The sequence below is a fragment of the Chiloscyllium plagiosum genome, unplaced genomic scaffold (assembly GCF_037043375.1).
Source record: "Chiloscyllium plagiosum isolate Xiang-an unplaced genomic scaffold, Cpla_swu_hap1 HiC_scaffold_18, whole genome shotgun sequence".
Lineage (NCBI taxonomy): Eukaryota > Metazoa > Chordata > Chondrichthyes > Orectolobiformes > Hemiscylliidae > Chiloscyllium > Chiloscyllium plagiosum.
The window spans coordinates 10,811,131-10,830,681 of NW_028270156.1; the positions used below are offsets into that span (position 1 = coordinate 10,811,131).

At 39.9% G+C, this 19,551-nt stretch overlaps 1 protein-coding gene across 1 annotated transcript in view; it reads left to right on the plus strand.

Annotated features, from left to right (window-relative positions):
* The window catches only part of luzp2 (leucine zipper protein 2), a 402,509-nt gene extending 384,202 nt beyond the window's left edge, over positions 1 to 18,307 (plus strand). The window contains exons 11-12 of the mRNA XM_087996289.1: positions 1,281 to 1,362; positions 9,251 to 18,307. Of these exons, the coding sequence (XP_087852415.1) occupies positions 1,281 to 1,331 (51 nt within the window). The 3' untranslated portion in view covers positions 1,332 to 1,362; positions 9,251 to 18,307. The remainder of the gene's footprint in view (positions 1 to 1,280; positions 1,363 to 9,250) is intronic.
* The last annotated feature ends 1,244 nt before the right edge of the window (positions 18,308 to 19,551 follow it).

A 19,551-nucleotide genomic window follows, 5' to 3' on the forward strand; every position in this document is an offset into this window, starting at 1 on the left:
ACTATAACCTGGTAATGTCTGTTTTCAGATTTCATTTGTTTTTAAAAGAAACTGCTCAGCAACAGGGTTTAGATTGGGTTAAGTATAGTTGATCCCAGACCTGAAGAACAGGTGGAGGCAAACTTTCAAAAGCCTATAAGCAACTGATATCCTTCTCTCTCTCTCTTTAATTGGAAAATAAATAACATTCAAAGGCTTTGTAAAAAGAAAGAGGATGTCTAAGTTGAGCCAAGACCTAGGTCCAACTGATTGGCTATCAACGTGAGTATCACTGCAGTTGATAGTGTGATATCATTGCCAATAGCCAAAAATATTGTGAGAAAGTCACATCATTTCCTACTTTGAATTGGACTGTGATCATCAGTCTTTATGATTTGCTTAACTTATATTTTCCACGCATGATATTCTTGTAAAGATTGTTTGCCTCATCAACCTGTCCATCCTCTGTGTGAAGGAATGGGTGTGCTTAGATTTAAAAGGGGGTAAAGTTTAAGTTTGCAGTTGTAAGTAATAATCTGCTTTTGTCACATTTTAGAAGATAGATTTGTGATAAAAATTAATTTTTCACTTTCTTTTTTATTGATGAGACCTGTTGTATATGTCTTATATAATGGTCACAGTCAGCCATTAACCATCCTACAGTTTAAATTGGTCATACTTCATACTTGTGACAGCTAATGAGATAGTGGGACTGGATTTTCAGTGCAGTATTCCCACCAGGGTCATGAAAGTGCAGAATAAGTGACTTCATTTCGAGAACAAAGCCAAATGGAATCTGTGAAGACTTGATATCAGTTTGAAGAGAACGAAGACAAGGATACAGAATCATTGTCCAAATACAATGGAGTTATTGCCATTTTAAAACTCAGATGTTCTGGCTTAATGCATCAATGAGTGGCAATCATCTGATGATTTTGAGTGTGTATGGTTTATCAGCAAATGCCTGATGATGTAAACTGAATAAATTGAATGTTGACTACAAAAGAAAAGAGAAGCTGATGGTTAAGAGGAAAGAAGAAATGTTTAATTGTCAATCAATGTGGACTTGAGGGAAACAATCAAGTACAGTCTAATTGGATGGTGGTAGATATTTAAGAGACAAAATGTCCTGCAGCTGCTATTATTTCTTATAAAAAATTGTTACATCTCTCCTTTGATATACATGACAGATTTATTTATATGTTCCTGTACTCCATATACAGCATATGCAAAATAATTTCTTTGTATGATGTTGCTAGGTGTGTTAATCATTATTTCCATATCTACATATGCATCTGCAGGCCAACAAGAATTGTTCTACAAGTCAAGACGATAATCCTCCCCCTAAGTAGGAATTCAACTGATGCAAGTTCATCTCTGCAGGTATAATTTGTCACACCTCATGCAGAAAGCAAACATCTAGAAAAACAAGGCTGACATTGAATGATGGCTTACCCACTTTGCTGACTGCTGAGAGTTGTTCAAGAGGTGGTAATTGACATTGGGAATGAAAAATATCTATCTGTTCTTTTTAAGTAGCAGCACTCTACAGATCTTGTTTTGCATGTTGATGTTTAACTAAAATTTCAGTACTCTATCATTTGGAGAATTTTGCTTTTCTTCAATGCATGTCTCACAAAGCCACTAAGCCTGTCATGACTGTCAAATGAAAGGTCACAATCTGCCATGATCATCTGCTGTTTTGTGGCCAGTTAAGTAGTGATACTGACATTCTGAAATCCATAAAACTCACATGGGATGTGGAGATTGCTGTCTCTTCTCTGAGGATGTCAATTAAGTTATTGAAACGTACTGTGACTTCACAAATTATTGGTTGGGGGTGGGGGGGGGGCGGCAACGATAATGTGATTTGAAAGGCAGGCACAGTTGCACAAACCAAACCTACATCATACGCTGCAGTAAACACAGGATCAATAGGCATGTGGACAGAAGTTTGGTTTAATGACCCCCAAGAGTCAGGGAATATGTGCATTCACAACAATTGATTTTGTGAGATATGTGACCTTGTTACCAAAGTTTTTGACTGGTCACGTAAAGTGTAAAAACATCATTTCACACCATCACTTTAAATCAGGAATAACCTGCAACCTGTCAGACATCATTCAAAAATATGGAATAAGTGCAGGGAATTGGGATTAGTGCACCTTTAGTGGTAGTTATGGCAGTGCAGGCCTTGATGGGCTGAAGGGCCTTTTCTGTGCTTTATGAATCCATGAATCACCGTAAAAGACATCTCTTCTCTCCGATGTTTTGTCCAGATTTTGATAAAGAATTTGTTGAACAATCCGAGAGCTTATTTTTATAATTACTCAATTTTGCTAAAGGGAAGCAAAAAAGCTAGATCTTTAATAAGGTCATGAGATACAAGAAACTGAGAGAAAGTGTTAAATGTGATATGTTTAGCTCATGTAAGCTCAGCACAGATTCTTGTCTCTGCTTCAATGGCTAAAGGGGTCACACATCATAACGTCCTAAAATTCCACACAAAATACCAACCGATACTGATGTTAGGTCTGAATTAATAGTGGCACTGGTGGGCAGTAGCTGACTGTTGTTTCCAGGCTCACTGGAATGTTCCAACTGTGGAAAAGCAAAACACTGAAAGAGAAAGGTAACAGAAGATTGTGCTCACTCCTTTCAGAAAATCTCTTAGTTTTCAGTTTTCCTTTATACGTTTTAAGACCCTCATTACCTTCTCTTCTGTAATATGGACTCTTTCAAGTCATTACTATTTATTTTCCCATATTCACAATAGGAGAACAGTGTGGTATTGAGAAATGATGAGTTAATATGACAGACAAAATAGAATAATATACAGATCAGTCAGCAATATGTAGGGGAGGAACATGACTCATGAGCAATGTCAGACCACTGGGGCAAGTTTACCCAACATATCCAGCAGGAAATTATCGAACTGTTCATTTTGCTGCCTGCCTGGTTTTAATTTCCAATGAGGTTCCACTTAAAATGAGCTTTCTTTATAAACAGGACAGTTACGACATTCGGTTGCAATCACTTATAAACCAGTTACTGAAGGTTGAATTTCAGACCACCGCCACAACAACAACTTCCTTGAAATCAGCGGTGGGGGAGCTCATGCACGTGCTGGTGAATGCGGTGTAAGCTAAACGTGCACACAGAATGGCTTGTGGTTGAATGGGAGCAAGAACGTTGTTATATAGCACTTTAATGCAATAAACACATCAAAGTGGGGTTTGTTATCCAGCAATGTTAAAAACCAACCCACTTTTTAAAATTCCTTCAAGGGATCTGGGCAGCACTAGCAAGGCCAATCCCTTTAACTGATTTCAGAGAGAGCCAACCACATTGCTGGGGTGTCTGGAGTCATGTGTAGGCTGGACTGGGCAGACTTCCCTCCCTGAAAGACAGCAATGAACCAAATGGGTCCTTACAACGCTCAATGGTAATTTCTTGTTCAGACTATCTTTATATTTATTCCAGACTGGATTTAAATTCCACCAATAACTATGGTAGGATTTGAACCCATATTCCCAGAGTACTAGCTGAGCTCTCTGGTTACCAGTCCACCGACATTGTCACTACACCACCATGATCAAAAGTACTATCAAATAGGGAAGTTCTACGGAGATTCCTAATGGAGGAAGGGTGAGGATGAGGAGGTCGGCAGGTTGAAGGAAGGAATTCTAATCAGCAGAACTTAATCATAGGTCAAGGCACAATTGAAGGCACTGCTAGCAACAGTGAAATGATTAAAATAGGAACTGTACTGAAGGTCAGAATTAATTGAATGCAGAGATCTTGGAGGAGGATAGAGGAGATTCAGAGGGGCAAACCCAGCATGTGATTAAAAAAGAATGAGGATTGAATGCAGAACGCTATCTCTCCCTCCAGAATGAAATCTGATGTTCCATCAAAACAGGAGACTGAGTCTGACTCCCATTCCAGATGGAAGCAATTTTGAAAGCTCTGATCTGTGGGAGAAAGAAGGGAACTGAAGCCACATTGGCGCAGTCTGGGTTTTTGGAAGTACTCTCAATCCTCCCTGCCCCACAAAAGTGGTGGAATGGTCAGCTTTTGGCTTCCATTCTGGCTGGACCTCTGACGTTAAACAGGATGTGGCTGATGCCCAGAGACTTAAAGTGTTCCAATATCCATGTGATAGGACGTTGGTTTAATCTGACCCTACCACTCTCAGGGCTGCACTGAACACCATCTATTGGGAACTCGAGGGAAACACAGCCAAGGCCACGTTGGCAGGGGAGTAGGGGGAGTAGGTTTTTGTCCATCATTTCCCCTTGGCTATTACCTTACCTCTGCCCGATGGGAAATCTGAAAATTCACTTCTGTCCATTTACTAACAAATCATCCAAATTAGATTTGGTTAAGCTCAATTGTGTCCAAATTAAACAGGAAGCATCCATCAAAAGGACATTAAAGGGTCTTCAGAATTACTTAAAAGTATATTCAAAGTATGCTAATAGCCCTGCTTTCATTGACATGATCACTGTAAGAAATGGAGTCAATATCTTACATATGCTAATGTAATTAGTCTGATTTAACCACTTCTTAAAAATGTTGGCAGCTTATCTTGTCAAAATTCTGAAACAATTGCAACATCTATTCAAGAAATTTGGGCTGGTGATGCACCTTCAACCCTGAGTATGTAGAGACCATCTCATTTTAAATAGTTTGAAGTAACACTCGCTATTATTGAATATTTTGACATTGAAAATTCTGTGATATGTTAAACTGTTAATCCTGGACAAATGGGCTCTGCTGCATATTAACATAGAAACAAAGGTATTTCTCTGCTGTCTGACATTTCCATTGGTCTATCCCTGTTATCCCTTTGTAAAACTCTGACAATTGTTGCTGAGCCCAATCTGTAACCTTTTCTTGTGGAGTGAGTCCATTGCTCCACTTAGTTTGCTTGCCTCCCTGTAGCATCATTTGCAGGAAATTGTCAGTGCCAAATAATTTTCCTTTTATGTTGCTCATACTTGTCCCGTAGATCAGAAATCAGCATTTAAATGCACAGGATGTAGACAGCCTTTGTACACAGAAAGCATTTGCTTCACCAGTTATGGCCATTAACAGGCTTACATGACTGGCCACCACACAGTTTTGAAGTAAACATAGTTCTGGTGGTGTTGTCAGCGTGCCAAACAACATAATTTGCCTTTTTATTCCATCAGCAATAAGCCAAGAAAAGTGGCTCAGGTCCTTGAGGGGACAGAGTCCTAAAAATCAATCGAAGATGACTAGCACTGAAGTTTCTCATGATACAATGTGACACAGCATTAGAATGTGGACCCTGGTGCATCTCATCTGACATTGTGAACATTTTTTCTGAGAGCTGTGTGCATTGACAGAGAATCCCACATTGAGCATTCTGTTGAGTGCCTTTGTCATGCTCTTCCCACCCTATAGAATAGGATGTGCAACACAGACGAGGCTGTTCAGCCCATCTAGTCTAAACTAGCTCCTTTGATGAGGAATTCACTCTGTCTTACCGTCCCCACACCCCATCATTTTTTCCCCTTTCGTTTCTCCAAGTATTTATCCAACTTTCTTTTGAACACTGTTGTTTTTCAGTATCCACCACAATGTAGGATCCTAACCACTCTTTGTGTCCATATTTTCCTTTCCTGTGCCGTCTCAGGTTTTACTGCCAACCCATTGTAACTGAAGTTAAGTCGGACTGTGTGATTAGTGATCCTTCAGCCAATGAAAGCATTTACTATTTACAGACATAAGAATGGGGGGGGGGGGGGGGTTGGTGGGGCAAACGTTGGCCATTCAGCCCCTCAGGTCTGCTCAGTTATTCAGTGCAATCACTGGTATATCTGCCATCCCACCTACCCCCGTGAATATTTCAGCCACTTGCTTCACAACAAGCTATCAACCTCCATCTTGAAAAATATTCAAGGGCTCTGCTTCCATATTTTCAGGAAGAGTTCCAAATATTCATGGGCCTTCGGAAGAAAAACATTTTCACATCCCGGCTTTCGATGGGTGACTGCTGACTTAGACACACTGGGTCCCCGTTCAAGATCCTCCCATAAAAGGGGCCGTCCTCTCCACACTCAAGACCCTCAGGATGTTAAATGTTTTAGTCCAAGTTGCCTGTTGCTCTTCAAACTTCCAACAGATACAACTCTGGCAAATATCCTCTAAATTGTTTCCAATGCATTAACATAGTTCCATAAATAAGGTGACCTATACAGTACACAGAACTCCAGATATCATTAAATTAGTGCCTGTTTAACAGAAACATAACCTCACTACTTTTGTATTCAATTCCCCTGATAATACACAACAGCGGTGCTGCCTCACAGCGCCAGAGACCCAGATTTAATTCCAGCCGTGGGTGACTGTGTGGAGTTTGCACATTCTCCCCGTGTCTGTGTAGATTTTCTCTGGGTGCTCTGGTTTCTTCCCACAGTCCAAGGATGTGCAGGCTAGGTGGGTTAGCCATGGGAAAAGTAGGGTTACAGGGATAAGGTGGGGAGTGGGGGGTGAGTCTGAGTGGGTTGCTCTTTGGAGTTGTTGGGCTGAATGGCTTGTTTCCACATTGTACGATTCTATGATTTTCTAATTATTTGCCATAAATAAGCTCTGCCGAAGGCTTGTATTGGACTTGAAACATTAACTCTGTCTCTCTCTCTCTCTGCTGAGCTGAAAATGTGTTTCTGGAAAAGCGCAGCATTCCTGAAGAAGGGCTTATGCCCGAAACGTAGATTCTCCTGTTCCCTGGATGCTGCCTGACCTGCTGCGCTGTTCCAGCAACACATTTTCAGCTCTGATCTCCAGCATCTGCAGACCTCACTTTCTCCTCTCTCTCTCTCCGCAGACCAACTGGGGTTTAGACCTTTACCTCCCTGCCTGCTCTTCCAAATCAGTTGCTGTCTCTTTCCAAGGTAGACAGGCAGGAGGCTGGAAGAGCACAGCAAGCCAGGCAGCATCAGGAAGTGGAGGGGTCAACGTTTTGGTTGTAACCTCTTGGTTGATTTCTCCACTTCCTAATGCTGCCTGGCTTGCTGCGCTCTTCCAGCCGTCTGTTTGTCTACCTTGGATTCCAGTGTTTTTGGCTCTTTCCAATGTGGTAACAATGGGGAGAGGCAGCCTGGGGTACAAGGAGCTTCTCCACACTGATTCGGACTTCCTCACTTGCGGGGGTGAAATTGCATTTATCAGTTGCTACTTGAGAGAGGGTTGTTGCTGGCTGAGTCTGGGCTGCCCTGAGAACACGGGCCCCAAGTGCCATAATCCTCGCCCACTCCCCTGAGCTATAAGAGGCCCAGAAATAATACAAGCGCGAGGGCTGACGATTTATCCTCCTGCCCTGGTTAGTGGATTATGAGCAACACTGCACTAATTATAAAATTAAATAATGCTCAAGCACTAAATAGTAACAACTGTAAATATCAAATGAAAATAATTCTAAAAAGTGAGATTAAATCATAAGATACATATGCACAGAACAAGCAACACTTTAAATCTGTTTTTAACAGTATACTAAAATAGCAAGTACATCATTTTTCTATCAACATTAGTATATAATTTGTTAGGGAGCTCAAACCATCTGGTTTCAGATATGTAACAGGTACACTCCTAACAGTGTTTCTGTCCCTGCAGCTTATTTCATATTACAACTCCGAACACTCTTGGCATTTTAACCAATGTTACTCAGTGTGGTATTGCTTGTAGTGAAGTCTATTTACGGAAAGGATGTTCCATAAATAAACATTGTTAAGAAGTACAACTTGCATTTGCCAAGATTATTCTCAATGGTAAGGGATCAATACCAAAGGAGATTAGGTGAGAAATTTCTTTGAAACATGCATGTAATTGTGAAACCTAAAGTGCCAAAGAACCAAAGGCATTTTTATTCATAGGTAAAAGACAATGAGTTCTGTGCAGCATGAGAGATACCACTGAACAAGCAAGAGGTGGGTGGGGTGATGGCGCTTCCATGATCTATAACAGGCTGGTCTGGGGAATGAGCACTCCTGGCTTTATCCTGCACTATTCTGGTCATCTAGGCTACTGAGGTGACCCCCACTTCCCTCCATCGTCCTGCCATCTTATACAAGTTATAAATTCGTTTCAAAATGCTCCCCCATTGACTTACTAGATAATGATGCTGTACATTGCGGGACCGAACTCGATTTAGGTTTCCAGATTAGCTGAACTCAGCCACAGGAGCGAGACATACCAAACTTGTTTTTTGTATTATTCAGCCGAGGACAAGAGTAAAATACACTATGGTTCTATTAAGCATCAGCATGCAACAATTCACACTGTAGAGTCTGTGCATGCAGATTGAGGACTGAGTCTGTATCTGGAAATGACCAGCTCCCTCTCAGAATCACGTCTCGGGTGTTATGGTGAAGCCAGCTGCTGCTGCCTGTGCTCCAGGGTTGGCTAGCACCTTCAAAACAGATATGCAGGGCTGATCATTAAGGGGATAGTTCGTGCTGCATTCCATTTGAATAAAAAAGCATTCTCTATTGTGTAGGGTAACTAAAAACCCACTTGGTTTATGTATTCTGTACAATCTTGAAAAGAAAACAGAAAGACCAAAGGGACGTGAAAATAACCCTTTTGAGGAATATGTTTCAGTCGTGAAGCGGTGGAATAGCTCGGAGACATTTGCCTTGCTCATACATAAGCAATGGATTGTTTCTGTTCAGTGCATGTTGCAATGTTGTGATGGCCTCACTGACTTACGTTGAGTTCTGATCTGGCAATACAGCAAATTCAAAATTTTCATTCTGTTTTTAAAATACATTCATGTCACCCCTCCTTTCCTGTCTTTGTAGCATCCTCCAGCTCAAGGCTTTAAAATATTCAGATCTCTCTAATTCTGACCTCTTAGTGCAGTACTGATTTGAATTGCCTTGAATTGCAGCTGTGTTTCAAGTCGGCCCTGAGACTCTCTCCAAGTGCCTGCTGCTCTGATTTCTATTCTCCTTTAAGTCATTTTTTCAAACTTGCATTTTTTTCCAAGCTTCTATTAAACAACCTTGGAATCTCTTTATATAGCTCAGCTTCAATTTTGTCTGATTATGCTTTGTTTGAAACAACCTGAGATGTTTTGTGAGGTTAAAGGCATCATCTGAACACAAGTTCTCTTTTTACAGTAATCTTGGCTTCATTTCAGCGTACAAAGCAGGGATAGAAAATGTTCTGACACGTCTTTTGTGAAGATGATGCCTTTTCAAAAAGGACAATATCTAAATTCTTCACTCTCTTTATTTTGCAGGAGAAAGCCTACGCATCTTCAAGGTTGAGAAGCAGATCACAAAAACCAGAACAAAACGAAAAAAAAAATTAGAGACTGTGATTACTAGTCATAAAAATGCAAAGTTGTCTGTTGAGGAAGTGCAACGACAGTAGAACAGTATTGCATTTAAAAATGATTCCCTTTGCAATCACTTCAGCAATTTTTGTTCAAAGACAGTACAGGTGGTGTATTCTAAGCTGAAGCATGATGTGTTTTACTACAAACACATTAATCTTTTTTTAGATAACTAGGCTAAAACTAAAGTGATTAGAATTGCATAGGAGGCTAATTAGAGCTTGTTTTTCATTAGAATTAATGGCAATAGTGGAAGAAGACTGCAATAAACCATTTTTCTTAAGAGACTGATTTGTACTAACATAATCGATTTGACAATGAAGTACTTAGTGTATGCTCTATACTGATGCTGTTGTGATTTTTGTGATCTCTAGTTCACAGGAAATAGTGGAAAAGCTGATTAGTCACTGAAGTCAACAAGCAGGAATCTTGCTATAGTTTGATAACAAGTTTAAAATTAGGAGCAGAAATTCAACCATGAAACATTATGTCATTAGTAAGAGAGTACATGATCATTCAAGAGGCTGATTGAAATCATTACAAGAAATAATAGTCTCCTCCTAATTAACTGTTCGCCAAAAAGATACTTCTATTGCCAAAGTGATCTTTCCCGAGCAGATTTTTTATTTAAAAAAAAGCAATAATGAAAGGTTTTTTTTTAGAAAACTGAATAAAGAAACAATCGTGTTTTAGTTTAAAGAAAAGTTATTTCCTCTATGTTATGAGTGTATGTGATTCTTCATATGACAGCCAGTTTGCCTTGTAGCCATGTCTCAGTGTGTAATAGTCATGTTGTGGGTCAGAGCAGGAATTAGTTCAAGTTCCACTCCTGGACTTGCGCATGAACATCGAGGTTAACACTTCAATGGGGGAAGTGCTCGCTCCGCTGGGGGTGCTGGCTTTCAGTTTTGATATTAAATCAGGTCCTCCCTGTCCTTGCTGGTAGACTTAAGAACTCAAGGCACTTTCTCCAAGAAGTCCACAGAAATCACCGCTGCTATTCTAGCAAAATGGCCTCCCTCAATGAACGCCAGGCATTAGGACATGATCACATTGCTGCCTATGGGAGATTGTTGCGTGCAAATTGGTTGTCATGTTTCCAACAGTACAATAGTGAATACATTTCAGTTACTTCAATTAAGTTGTGCTGTAGTCATGAAAGACACTATATATCAGTAAAAGTTTATTTTCTTCCTAACTGAAACTATCACACCAATTGCTGTGCCATCACTATAAATTTTCCCTTTTCTACAACAGAGTATCTTCTATTGCTACACATACAAAGAAAACTACTTAAGTATCTGCACACAATAGATCTCCTCATAAAGTGCTCACTGACCTAAAAGGTAAGTAAAGCACAAGATAACCCCTCACACTGACACAAGGTCCAATATGCTCTTAACAAGTGTCATATCAAATACAAAAGATGAATTATCTTTCTCTCTCCAGAAGCTAAGTTGACCTGCTGAGCTTTACTCAGCAATTTCTGGTTTTATTTCAGATTTGCTACATTTGTAGTGTTTTGCTTTCATCCCAATAAATGGAAGTCAGGTAAAAAGAATGAGCGGTTCCCTTGCATTTAGCTCAGATTAATATTTTTAAATCATTCCTTTGAAGTTTGTTCCTATGCTACTTTCCAGAGTCCCTGTTCACTCTCCTCTCCTTGTTTCCCTTTTGCCTTTTTCCTCCCTTGCTCCATTTTACTTTCTTTCATACTTCACACACACCTTCATTTGTACCACCTGCTGTTGCCTGGCAAAGTTGTTACACTTTCATTTATGTTCTGATGTTCCTGCACTTAGCAAAAGAAGTGTGGGACATTCAACAATTCTGGAAAATGGGCTGCTCATCATCACACACTTTCGCAGAAAGTGCTGGAATCGAGCAGCACCTGCAGTAAGAGAAATAAAGTTAACATTTTGACTCCAATACCCACGTCTTCAGAACTTGCTGAAAGATTAAAGCAGAAATTCTGCTGCTGAGGCTTATCAGACTTGACAAGTTATCTCTGTTTCTCTCTCCACAGATGCTGCCAGACCTGCTGAGTTTCTGTTTATTTCAGATCTCCATATTTTGCAGTATTTTGCTTTTAAGTAAGGCATACAATCAATTGATTTTGACACCCAGATGCATGCACTATCTTACCCTGACTGTCCTGTACAGCTGAAGGGAAGCTGGGGTTACAACAGGCCAGTTGTAGAGTATTTGCTGTCTCGGGGATCAGGGTCCACTGAAAAGCAGTCAACAAGGAACACCATGTGATGCAGCACTTAATTTATGTAGTGATCACCACTTTATGTAGAACACAGGGACAGCTTCTGAAAAGATTGAGTTACGAATCCGATCTTCCAGGATGGATAGTGTTATGTTATTCTCTTAGACGTAGATGTAACAATAACACACAAGAATTAGTACATAAATAACTGTGGCTTTCTTATTTGAAGATTAGACTATAAACAAATAATCCTCTCTTGGGAGGCTGTGAAACACATGTCTGACCTTGACCACTGCTATTTCCTTTGACTCAAAGCCAAGGGACTAACATGCCACATCCTGTCTTCAGGCGTTAGTAATTGACAATAGATTAAGGTGTACCCCCTTAAAAGTATATATCATCATATTACAACATTCTCCATTTTTCTAACTACAGGTTTACCCATACTGAATCAGACTATTTACATTTCTTTGTAACTGAATGTACTTTAACAACAAGCAACAAATGTATATGCCTCTGAAAGTTACCACCAGCATTTCTCTGAACTATTTAATCTCGGCTATGGTGGTCGCTGGAGGCTGTGGTACATTTTTGAAATGCCAGGTAGGGATATTTTGTCCACAGTGAGATGAAGTGTGCAGTTATACCTATTCATGTCACATTGTGTCCTGTAACCCATTGACCAGTAGAGCTAAGTGATCTTCTTACCACTGTAAGCATTGCATTTCCAATGGTGGTCCTTGTGGGTCTGTGGTCCTCATCACTGTCTTGGCAATACGCCCATGATTGGTGTCAAAGAACAGAGCCCTGCATGCTGGCACACAAATGATCATTGGACCCCTGGTGTCCACAATTTGGGGTGATTGTGGTGAGTTTATTCAGAGGCACTCAAGTTTAATGAATCCCAGGGATAGAAGCCCTAAGTCTTAGCAGTCAGTTGGTTTGCTGTCAGCTTGTCAAATAATTTCTTGCCATTTGTGTGGATACATACATGTCGGTGTGCAAAGTGGACAGTATTGCGTGTACAAGTTTTCAATATGTCGACAGATTGTGTCAACTTGCACAACAATGGGCATGTAACCAGGTACTGTGTAATTCTTTGACTCTAGAACAATAGCAAAAGCTTCTGCTGGGACCACTATGCTAAAATGTTGTTTTATTTTCATTCTTGACAAGTGTTAATTGCCCAGAGGGCAGGTAAAAGTCAACCACATTGCTGTGGGTCTGGAGTCTCATGTAGGCAAGACTGGGTAAGGATGGCACTTTCTTTCCCTAAAGGGCATGAATGAACCAGTTGGACTTTTCCAGCAGTCAATAGTGGTTGCACAGTTGTCATGAGGTTAGCTTTTAATTAGTTTTTTTAAAATTGAATTCTAATTGCCATATTGGGATTCAAACACTTTCCCTCAAACATAAGTATGGAACTCTGCACCACAAGACCAGTGACATTAACACTATAGTCCCACCTCCTCAGGCTGAATGGCAGTTCACTTTGTGCCTCAGTGATCATGTTCATTCTTTTGGTCTAATTCTGTAGCTTGGTGGAACATTTTGTGAATCTTGTCTTCCCGCTGTTTGATGCGTGCTCTGGAATGGCTGTTTCTCCCTGAGTCTTGAATGTGCCTCCCCATGGTGTCGAACCTTTTGTGTTTGTTTACTGCACAGCAGCTTTCAATGTCTTCTGTTGTCAGATGCCCTGCCTACATTGTAGAAGCTGGGTCTTTTCTGTGATGAAACCGTAACATCTGCATTGCTTACTCGGCTTGCCTGCACTGGCTATCATGCCAATACTGAACAAATTCAGGTTTTAAGTTTGCTCAGTGAGCTGGCAGGTTTATTTTCAGATGTTTCGTCACCATACTTGGTCCCTTCAATGACCCTCTGGTGAAACTTTGCCGGAGGCTCTCTGATGATGTTACCTAGCATGGTGACGAAGCATCTGAAAACAGACCTGCCATCTCAGCGAGCAAACTTATGACCTGAACCTCAACCTGAGCTACAAATCTTCTCAAAAATCACAGTGAACAGATTAGTCATTACATGTGGACTCTGTCTACTGATTAATATGGCTTTGTCCTTGTATCGGCTTTGTACTTGTATCAGCTTTGTGGTAGCATTCTCACAGTGTGACATTTGAGTTGGTCCAAGATGTCTTTTTGAACACCTCCACTGGGATAAATACTATTTTGTCAATTCGTTTTGCTGCCACAAATTTGCAATCACACCCTTTCCCTCTGAATCTACCTACAAATTGGTCAATGTTCTCTTCCTTTTGCTGTTCAAAGGACATGAATTCTGGATGGTGTCTTCTGAAGTTGAGTACCACTTATAACTGATCTTCGATTGTCGACCAGACCTGATGTCTTTAGCCTGTGGCGGCCTTAGTTGCCTCAAGCATTTTAAATTTCAGTGGCTTCTGTACCTGGTTTAGGATAATTGTGCATCATAAAACACAGCTTGATGTTTTGTCAGAACAAAGTAAATACCAATGGGTGAACTATTGCCTGCCAATTGGATAGTGGAAATTCTGGGCTAATGTTTGCACAATTTTTAATGCTATTTGGACCTTTGAACACCTATTCAAGCTACTTGCTGTTCACTGAGTTCTGAGTTGCAATATCGTTGGTGGCCACTGCTTTAGGTGGACATAGGTTCTTGCTTAACCGCAATGGTGGTGCTGTTGAGCTCTTTCCTGCCTTTTTTTAGTTTAGCTGTAAACTCATCCTATGAAATCGAACTTTTGAAGAAAAAAAGGACTGCAGGCTACAAAAAGGAAAGCAAACGTTGAGACAAGAAAATTTACTGGCTTCTTAGAGTTGTTACAAGCTATTGCGAGTGGCATGGTGGTTTAGTGGTTAGCACTGCTGCCTCACAGTACCAGTGTCCCAAGTTCAATTCCAGCCTTGGGTGACTGTTAGTGTGGAGTCTGCACATTCTCCCTGTGTCTGTGTGGGTTTCCTCTATGTGGGCTCCTGTTTCCACACTGTAGGGAATCTAATCTAATTATTGAATTGATTTTTCTCCTCCAGTCTGTTTGCATTATTCAGCTTTAGCAATCAGAAATTATCTTGTCTGTACAGTTTTGCTTAAGTTGTTCCAGAACCTGCTATTTAAGTTCTGTCCCTGTTTTTAAAAAAAAAAATCCATAAGCAGAGTTTTACTTCATAAGATCTCTGAAATTTGTACATGTACATTCTTACTGGGCTCCGCTGTCAGCTGCAAAGAGGTATAATCCCAGAATGAAAATGCAGTGTGTGGTGTCCCTTTCACTACACACAGTGAGTCTCGATGTATGCTTTACTTTCACGCCAGCTCTTTTACAGGGTGTGAAGAGATGCAGCTTGCATTCTGTTCAGTTAGATCTTCAGAATCATGTTGCAAGAATGGATAGTGTACTTAAAAATCAAATATCCTCACACACGTCAAGATGCCATCACTATACATTCTTCTCTCAGGTGCAAACGTAACTAATCACACACAAAGGTTAGTGAAACAACAATGCAAGTTATTTTATTCAAAGATATGGCTATTTCCTGATAACGTTAATAAGGAGACAATAAGGCACATGCCTGAATCCTCCACTTCTGCTTCCAATTAATATTTCATGGGTTTAATAATTTGCACTTTATCTCAAGGTGGTAGTCAAAGAGTTATACAGTAAGGGAACAGACCCTTCGGCCTGACCCATCCATGGTGACCAGATATCTTAAATTAATCTAGTCCCATTTGCCAGCACTTGGCTCAAATCTCTCTAAACCCTTCTTATTCATATACCCATCCAGATGCCTTTTAAATGTTGTGATTGTACCAGTCTCCACCACTTCCATTGACAGCTTGTTCCATACACGCACCACCCTGTGTGTGAAAACATTGCCCTTCAGGTCTTTTGAAATCTTTCCCCTCTCACCATAAACCTATGCCCTCTAGTTTTGGACTCCACTACCCTTGGAGAAATACCTTGGCAAGTCATCCTAGCTGTGCCCTTCATGATTTTATAAACCTCAAGAAGGTCACCCCTCAGCCTACAATGCTTCAGGGAAAAAGGCCCCATCCTATTCAACTTGTCCCTATAACTCCAATCCTCCAACCAATTTTGTATCCAATGGGCTAGCTCCCTCTGTATTCTGTGTGATCTAACCTTGCTAACCAATCTACCATGCAGAACCTGGTTAAAGTAATTGACAGTAGTTTATGATTCCCACCACCTCCACCAATGCACCCAATCTCCTTCAAGCTTATTTCATCTAATTGCAGCATACTGGATGTGTGTATGTGTGTGTGTTTGTGTGTGTGTGTGTACTGGAGTGTCGGCTAATTCATACTTATTTGTCGTCAAGGAGGCTACGGCATTGTCAAGATTGTTCACTGAGATCAGTCCTATTTATTTCACCATGGGGTTGTGAAATGAATTGTTTGTGCAACTGCACAACGTCTTGCAACAGACGTGGTGTCAGGCAAGATTTTCATTTATGTCTGAAATATAATATGTTGTCTCCCTGTAATAAATTTTAATGTTGGGTCTTATAATGAGAAAGATGAAGAACGGTTATGATGTTTGTCTGCTGTAAAAATCCAGACTATAATTCCCAGAAAACGAAATCAAACTCCTGGTTGTTTGAACGGTAATGTAACACACACAGGAGAATTGGGAAGTATAAAAGATGAAGAGTGAGGGTAAGAGTAAGGCAGATGTTTTGGTGGGGGAACTAGAATAAATTAGAGTCCTGGCTGGGTATGAGGGGCAGATATAGAGACAGCGAGATGGAGACACAGAGAACACACGAGTCCTGCTGGGGTGGGTGGGTGGTAATGAGGCAAGAGCTAAAGGCAGAGCTGGATTCATAAAAAAAGTACAAGGATAAGGTGCCTTGTTGCAGACAATAGCAAGTAAAATCTTTTTGGAGAGGAAACAGAAACATACAAGAACACACGTACACGCGAACACAAAGGCATTTACATCTGAAATAGGGAGCAAGTGGCAAAACAGATAGACAGGAAATCTTATTTGTATACAGGACATGTTTTGTCAAGAAAATAAGAAGAATGGTTGCCAGATTTGCAGTCTTGGATCATCAACTGCTTGCAGACTCAACTGTGTAATTGATGATATCAGGGGAGAGTTACTGACCAATCATTGATTCATTTAATGCTCTCTTAATCAAGGCCAGTGTAATACCTGGATTGTACTTTTGCTCAAAAACACCGTATCAGAGTGATTTTAGAAATCTCTATAGTACGTCCATTTACTTATTTCTGGCAAGCTTCAAGTAACACAGACATTTAAAATGGGGTCAAACTCTTTGGATATTGAAGGGAAGCCTCAGAATTGGAATTATTGCAAATACTAAACACGTAATAGCACCTCCAAAATCACAGACACTGCCTTTGATTTAGCAAAGTTTCAAACAGAAGGCATGATTCCAGATTGAGTGACTGGCTTGTGTTCGTGGAGGAGACCTTGCCATGCTGTGAATGAATGTGATTTTAAACAAAGAAACTTTTTTATGACATGCAAGAACAGAGTTTTTTTTCCATTATCCCAACGAAGTACACAAAGTTTAAAGAATGGCAATCAGGGTTCTTGTATTTATGTATGTTGTCAATAATAAGCTGATGAATTTTAAGTGGAAATTGGAAAGAAGTACAAGGAAATTATATTGAACACTTACACAGCAGCTACTTAAATAAATATAAATCGTTCTTTCTTTTCATCCTTGTATTCCCTTGATTGTTTCATTAATACTGCCTAGACTATGGGGCAAGACCAATTATGACACAAATTTCCAAAGTATTTGCTTATTTCATAGTTAAATTTATGTATACTCAATTATACATCACACTCATTAGAATCCAATGAACTGAACATAATAAACAAATGAAATGAATTCTCCTGATAAACATTCCAGTAATTTACATAGAAGGTTTTTATCCCCTTCAAGGAGTACATCAGACTGGTATAGTGTTTGTCACGTTTAATTCAGTTACAACCCCAGGAACTCAGGGTCATTTATTCAGATGTGGAGGTGCCGGTATTAAACTGGGGTGAAAAACGTCAAAAGTCACACGACACCAGGTTACAGTGTAACAAGTTTATTCAAAATCACAAGCTTTTGGAGCACTACTGTGAACCTGATGAAGGAGCAGCGCTCTGAGAGCCTGTGATTTTGAACAAACCTGTTGGTCTATAACCTGGTATCATGTGACTTCAGACTCAATTATTAAGGACTAGACCTCTCTTGCTTAACATTTGTGACATCAGTGGCCTCTTCTTTCTAAAACTGCAAATAGTTTAGTGAGCTGTTAGGGTTTTATGACAAAAAGAAAACTTGCAAAAAATTGCAAATGCCTGAAACTGCACACATTGACACACTGAGTGAGGTTTCATGGCAAGTGCGTTGCTACACATACATACTGTATGGTTTCATTCAGTTTAGTGTTTAAATCTGAACTTTCCATTTCTTGTGGTAAATAGGAAATAAATAGCACAAATAAAAGTTAACATCACATAATTAATTTGTATGTAGATATGTCTAGTCATGTTTATTTTTGGTTACTTTTCTGACAAAACTTCCTTTTGTATTAATTTGTCACTGTATAATATTAACTTCAGTTGTATGAGAAGATCTTCAGCTGGAAAGTATGTTTGTTGTATTATAAACTGTTTCTTCTGTGTATCAAAGCATAGTTTAGAAGTGTCTAGCAAATAAGCATTTATTATACTATTAAATTAATTATTTAAGAAAGCACTTTGCAATGTTATTCATTGTTCCTTTTATTTAACAGTCAGATCCTAACTGTGCCTTCAATAAAAACACATGTTATACCTTTCGTGCCTCAGGCACTTTCGTTATCTGGCAAATATCTAACAGCTACAGCATAAACAATGTTTTGATAAAAGTAGTTACTTTTTCACAATATTTTAGTAACAACAATAAGTTATATTTGTGTAGCACCTTTAAGGAAATGTCACAAGGCATTTCACAATAATGTTGTAAACCCAAGTACGATACCAATCTACACAAAGTGATATTATATAAAAGCCAAAAGAGCTGCAGATGCTGTAAATTGGGAACAAAAACAGAAGTTGCTGGAAAAGCTCAGTAGGTCTGGCAGCATCTGTGAAGAGAAATCAGAGTTCTGAGAAAGGTTACCAAACCAGAAATGTGATTTCTCTTCACAGATGGTGCCTGACCTGCGGAGCTTTTCCAGCAACTTCTGTTTTTATTGTTATTGATAAGGTGGTATTAGGTTAGATGGCCAAATGCTTCATTAGCGATAAGCTTTAAGAAATGTTTTGGAAGAAGAATGATTTGGAGATGCCGGTGTTGGACTGGGGTGTACAAAGTTAAAAATCACACAACACCAGGTTATAATCCGACAGGTTTATTTGGAAGCACTAGCTTTCGGAACCACCTGATGAAGGAGCAGTGCTCCGAAAGCTAGTGCTTCCAAATAAATCTGTTGGACTATAACCTAGTGTTGTGATTTTTAATTTTGAAAGAAGAAAGCCCCTTTAATAAGATTTGAAATGTTTGCTTTTAAGAGGTTTGCCATCATTTACAAAGCACCATACTTAATTGGGATCCCATTCACATTCAATATCCAACATTCATTTTCTTTGCCACTGAGTGGTGATAGTAGCAGCCATGCATGCTATGTATATGATGCACTGTAGTGACCTATCTAAATCCTTCAACAGAATCTTTCCAATGCATGTCCTATACAATCTAGAAGGCTAAGGGCACAAGTTCCCTTCTAAGCTGACTTGTAGCTACATCACTGTTCCTTCCCTGTCAGTGATCGCTGGAATTTCAAATTCAAATTGCTGGAGCTCCATTTGTGTGGGTTTACCAAACAAACACTGGCGCAGTTCTGAAGCAAGGGTCGTACTGAACTCGAAACGTTAACTCTGCTTTCTTTCCACAGATGCTGCCAGATCTGCTGAGTTTCTCCAGAAAACCCTAGATTTGTTCCACATGGACTGCAGTCA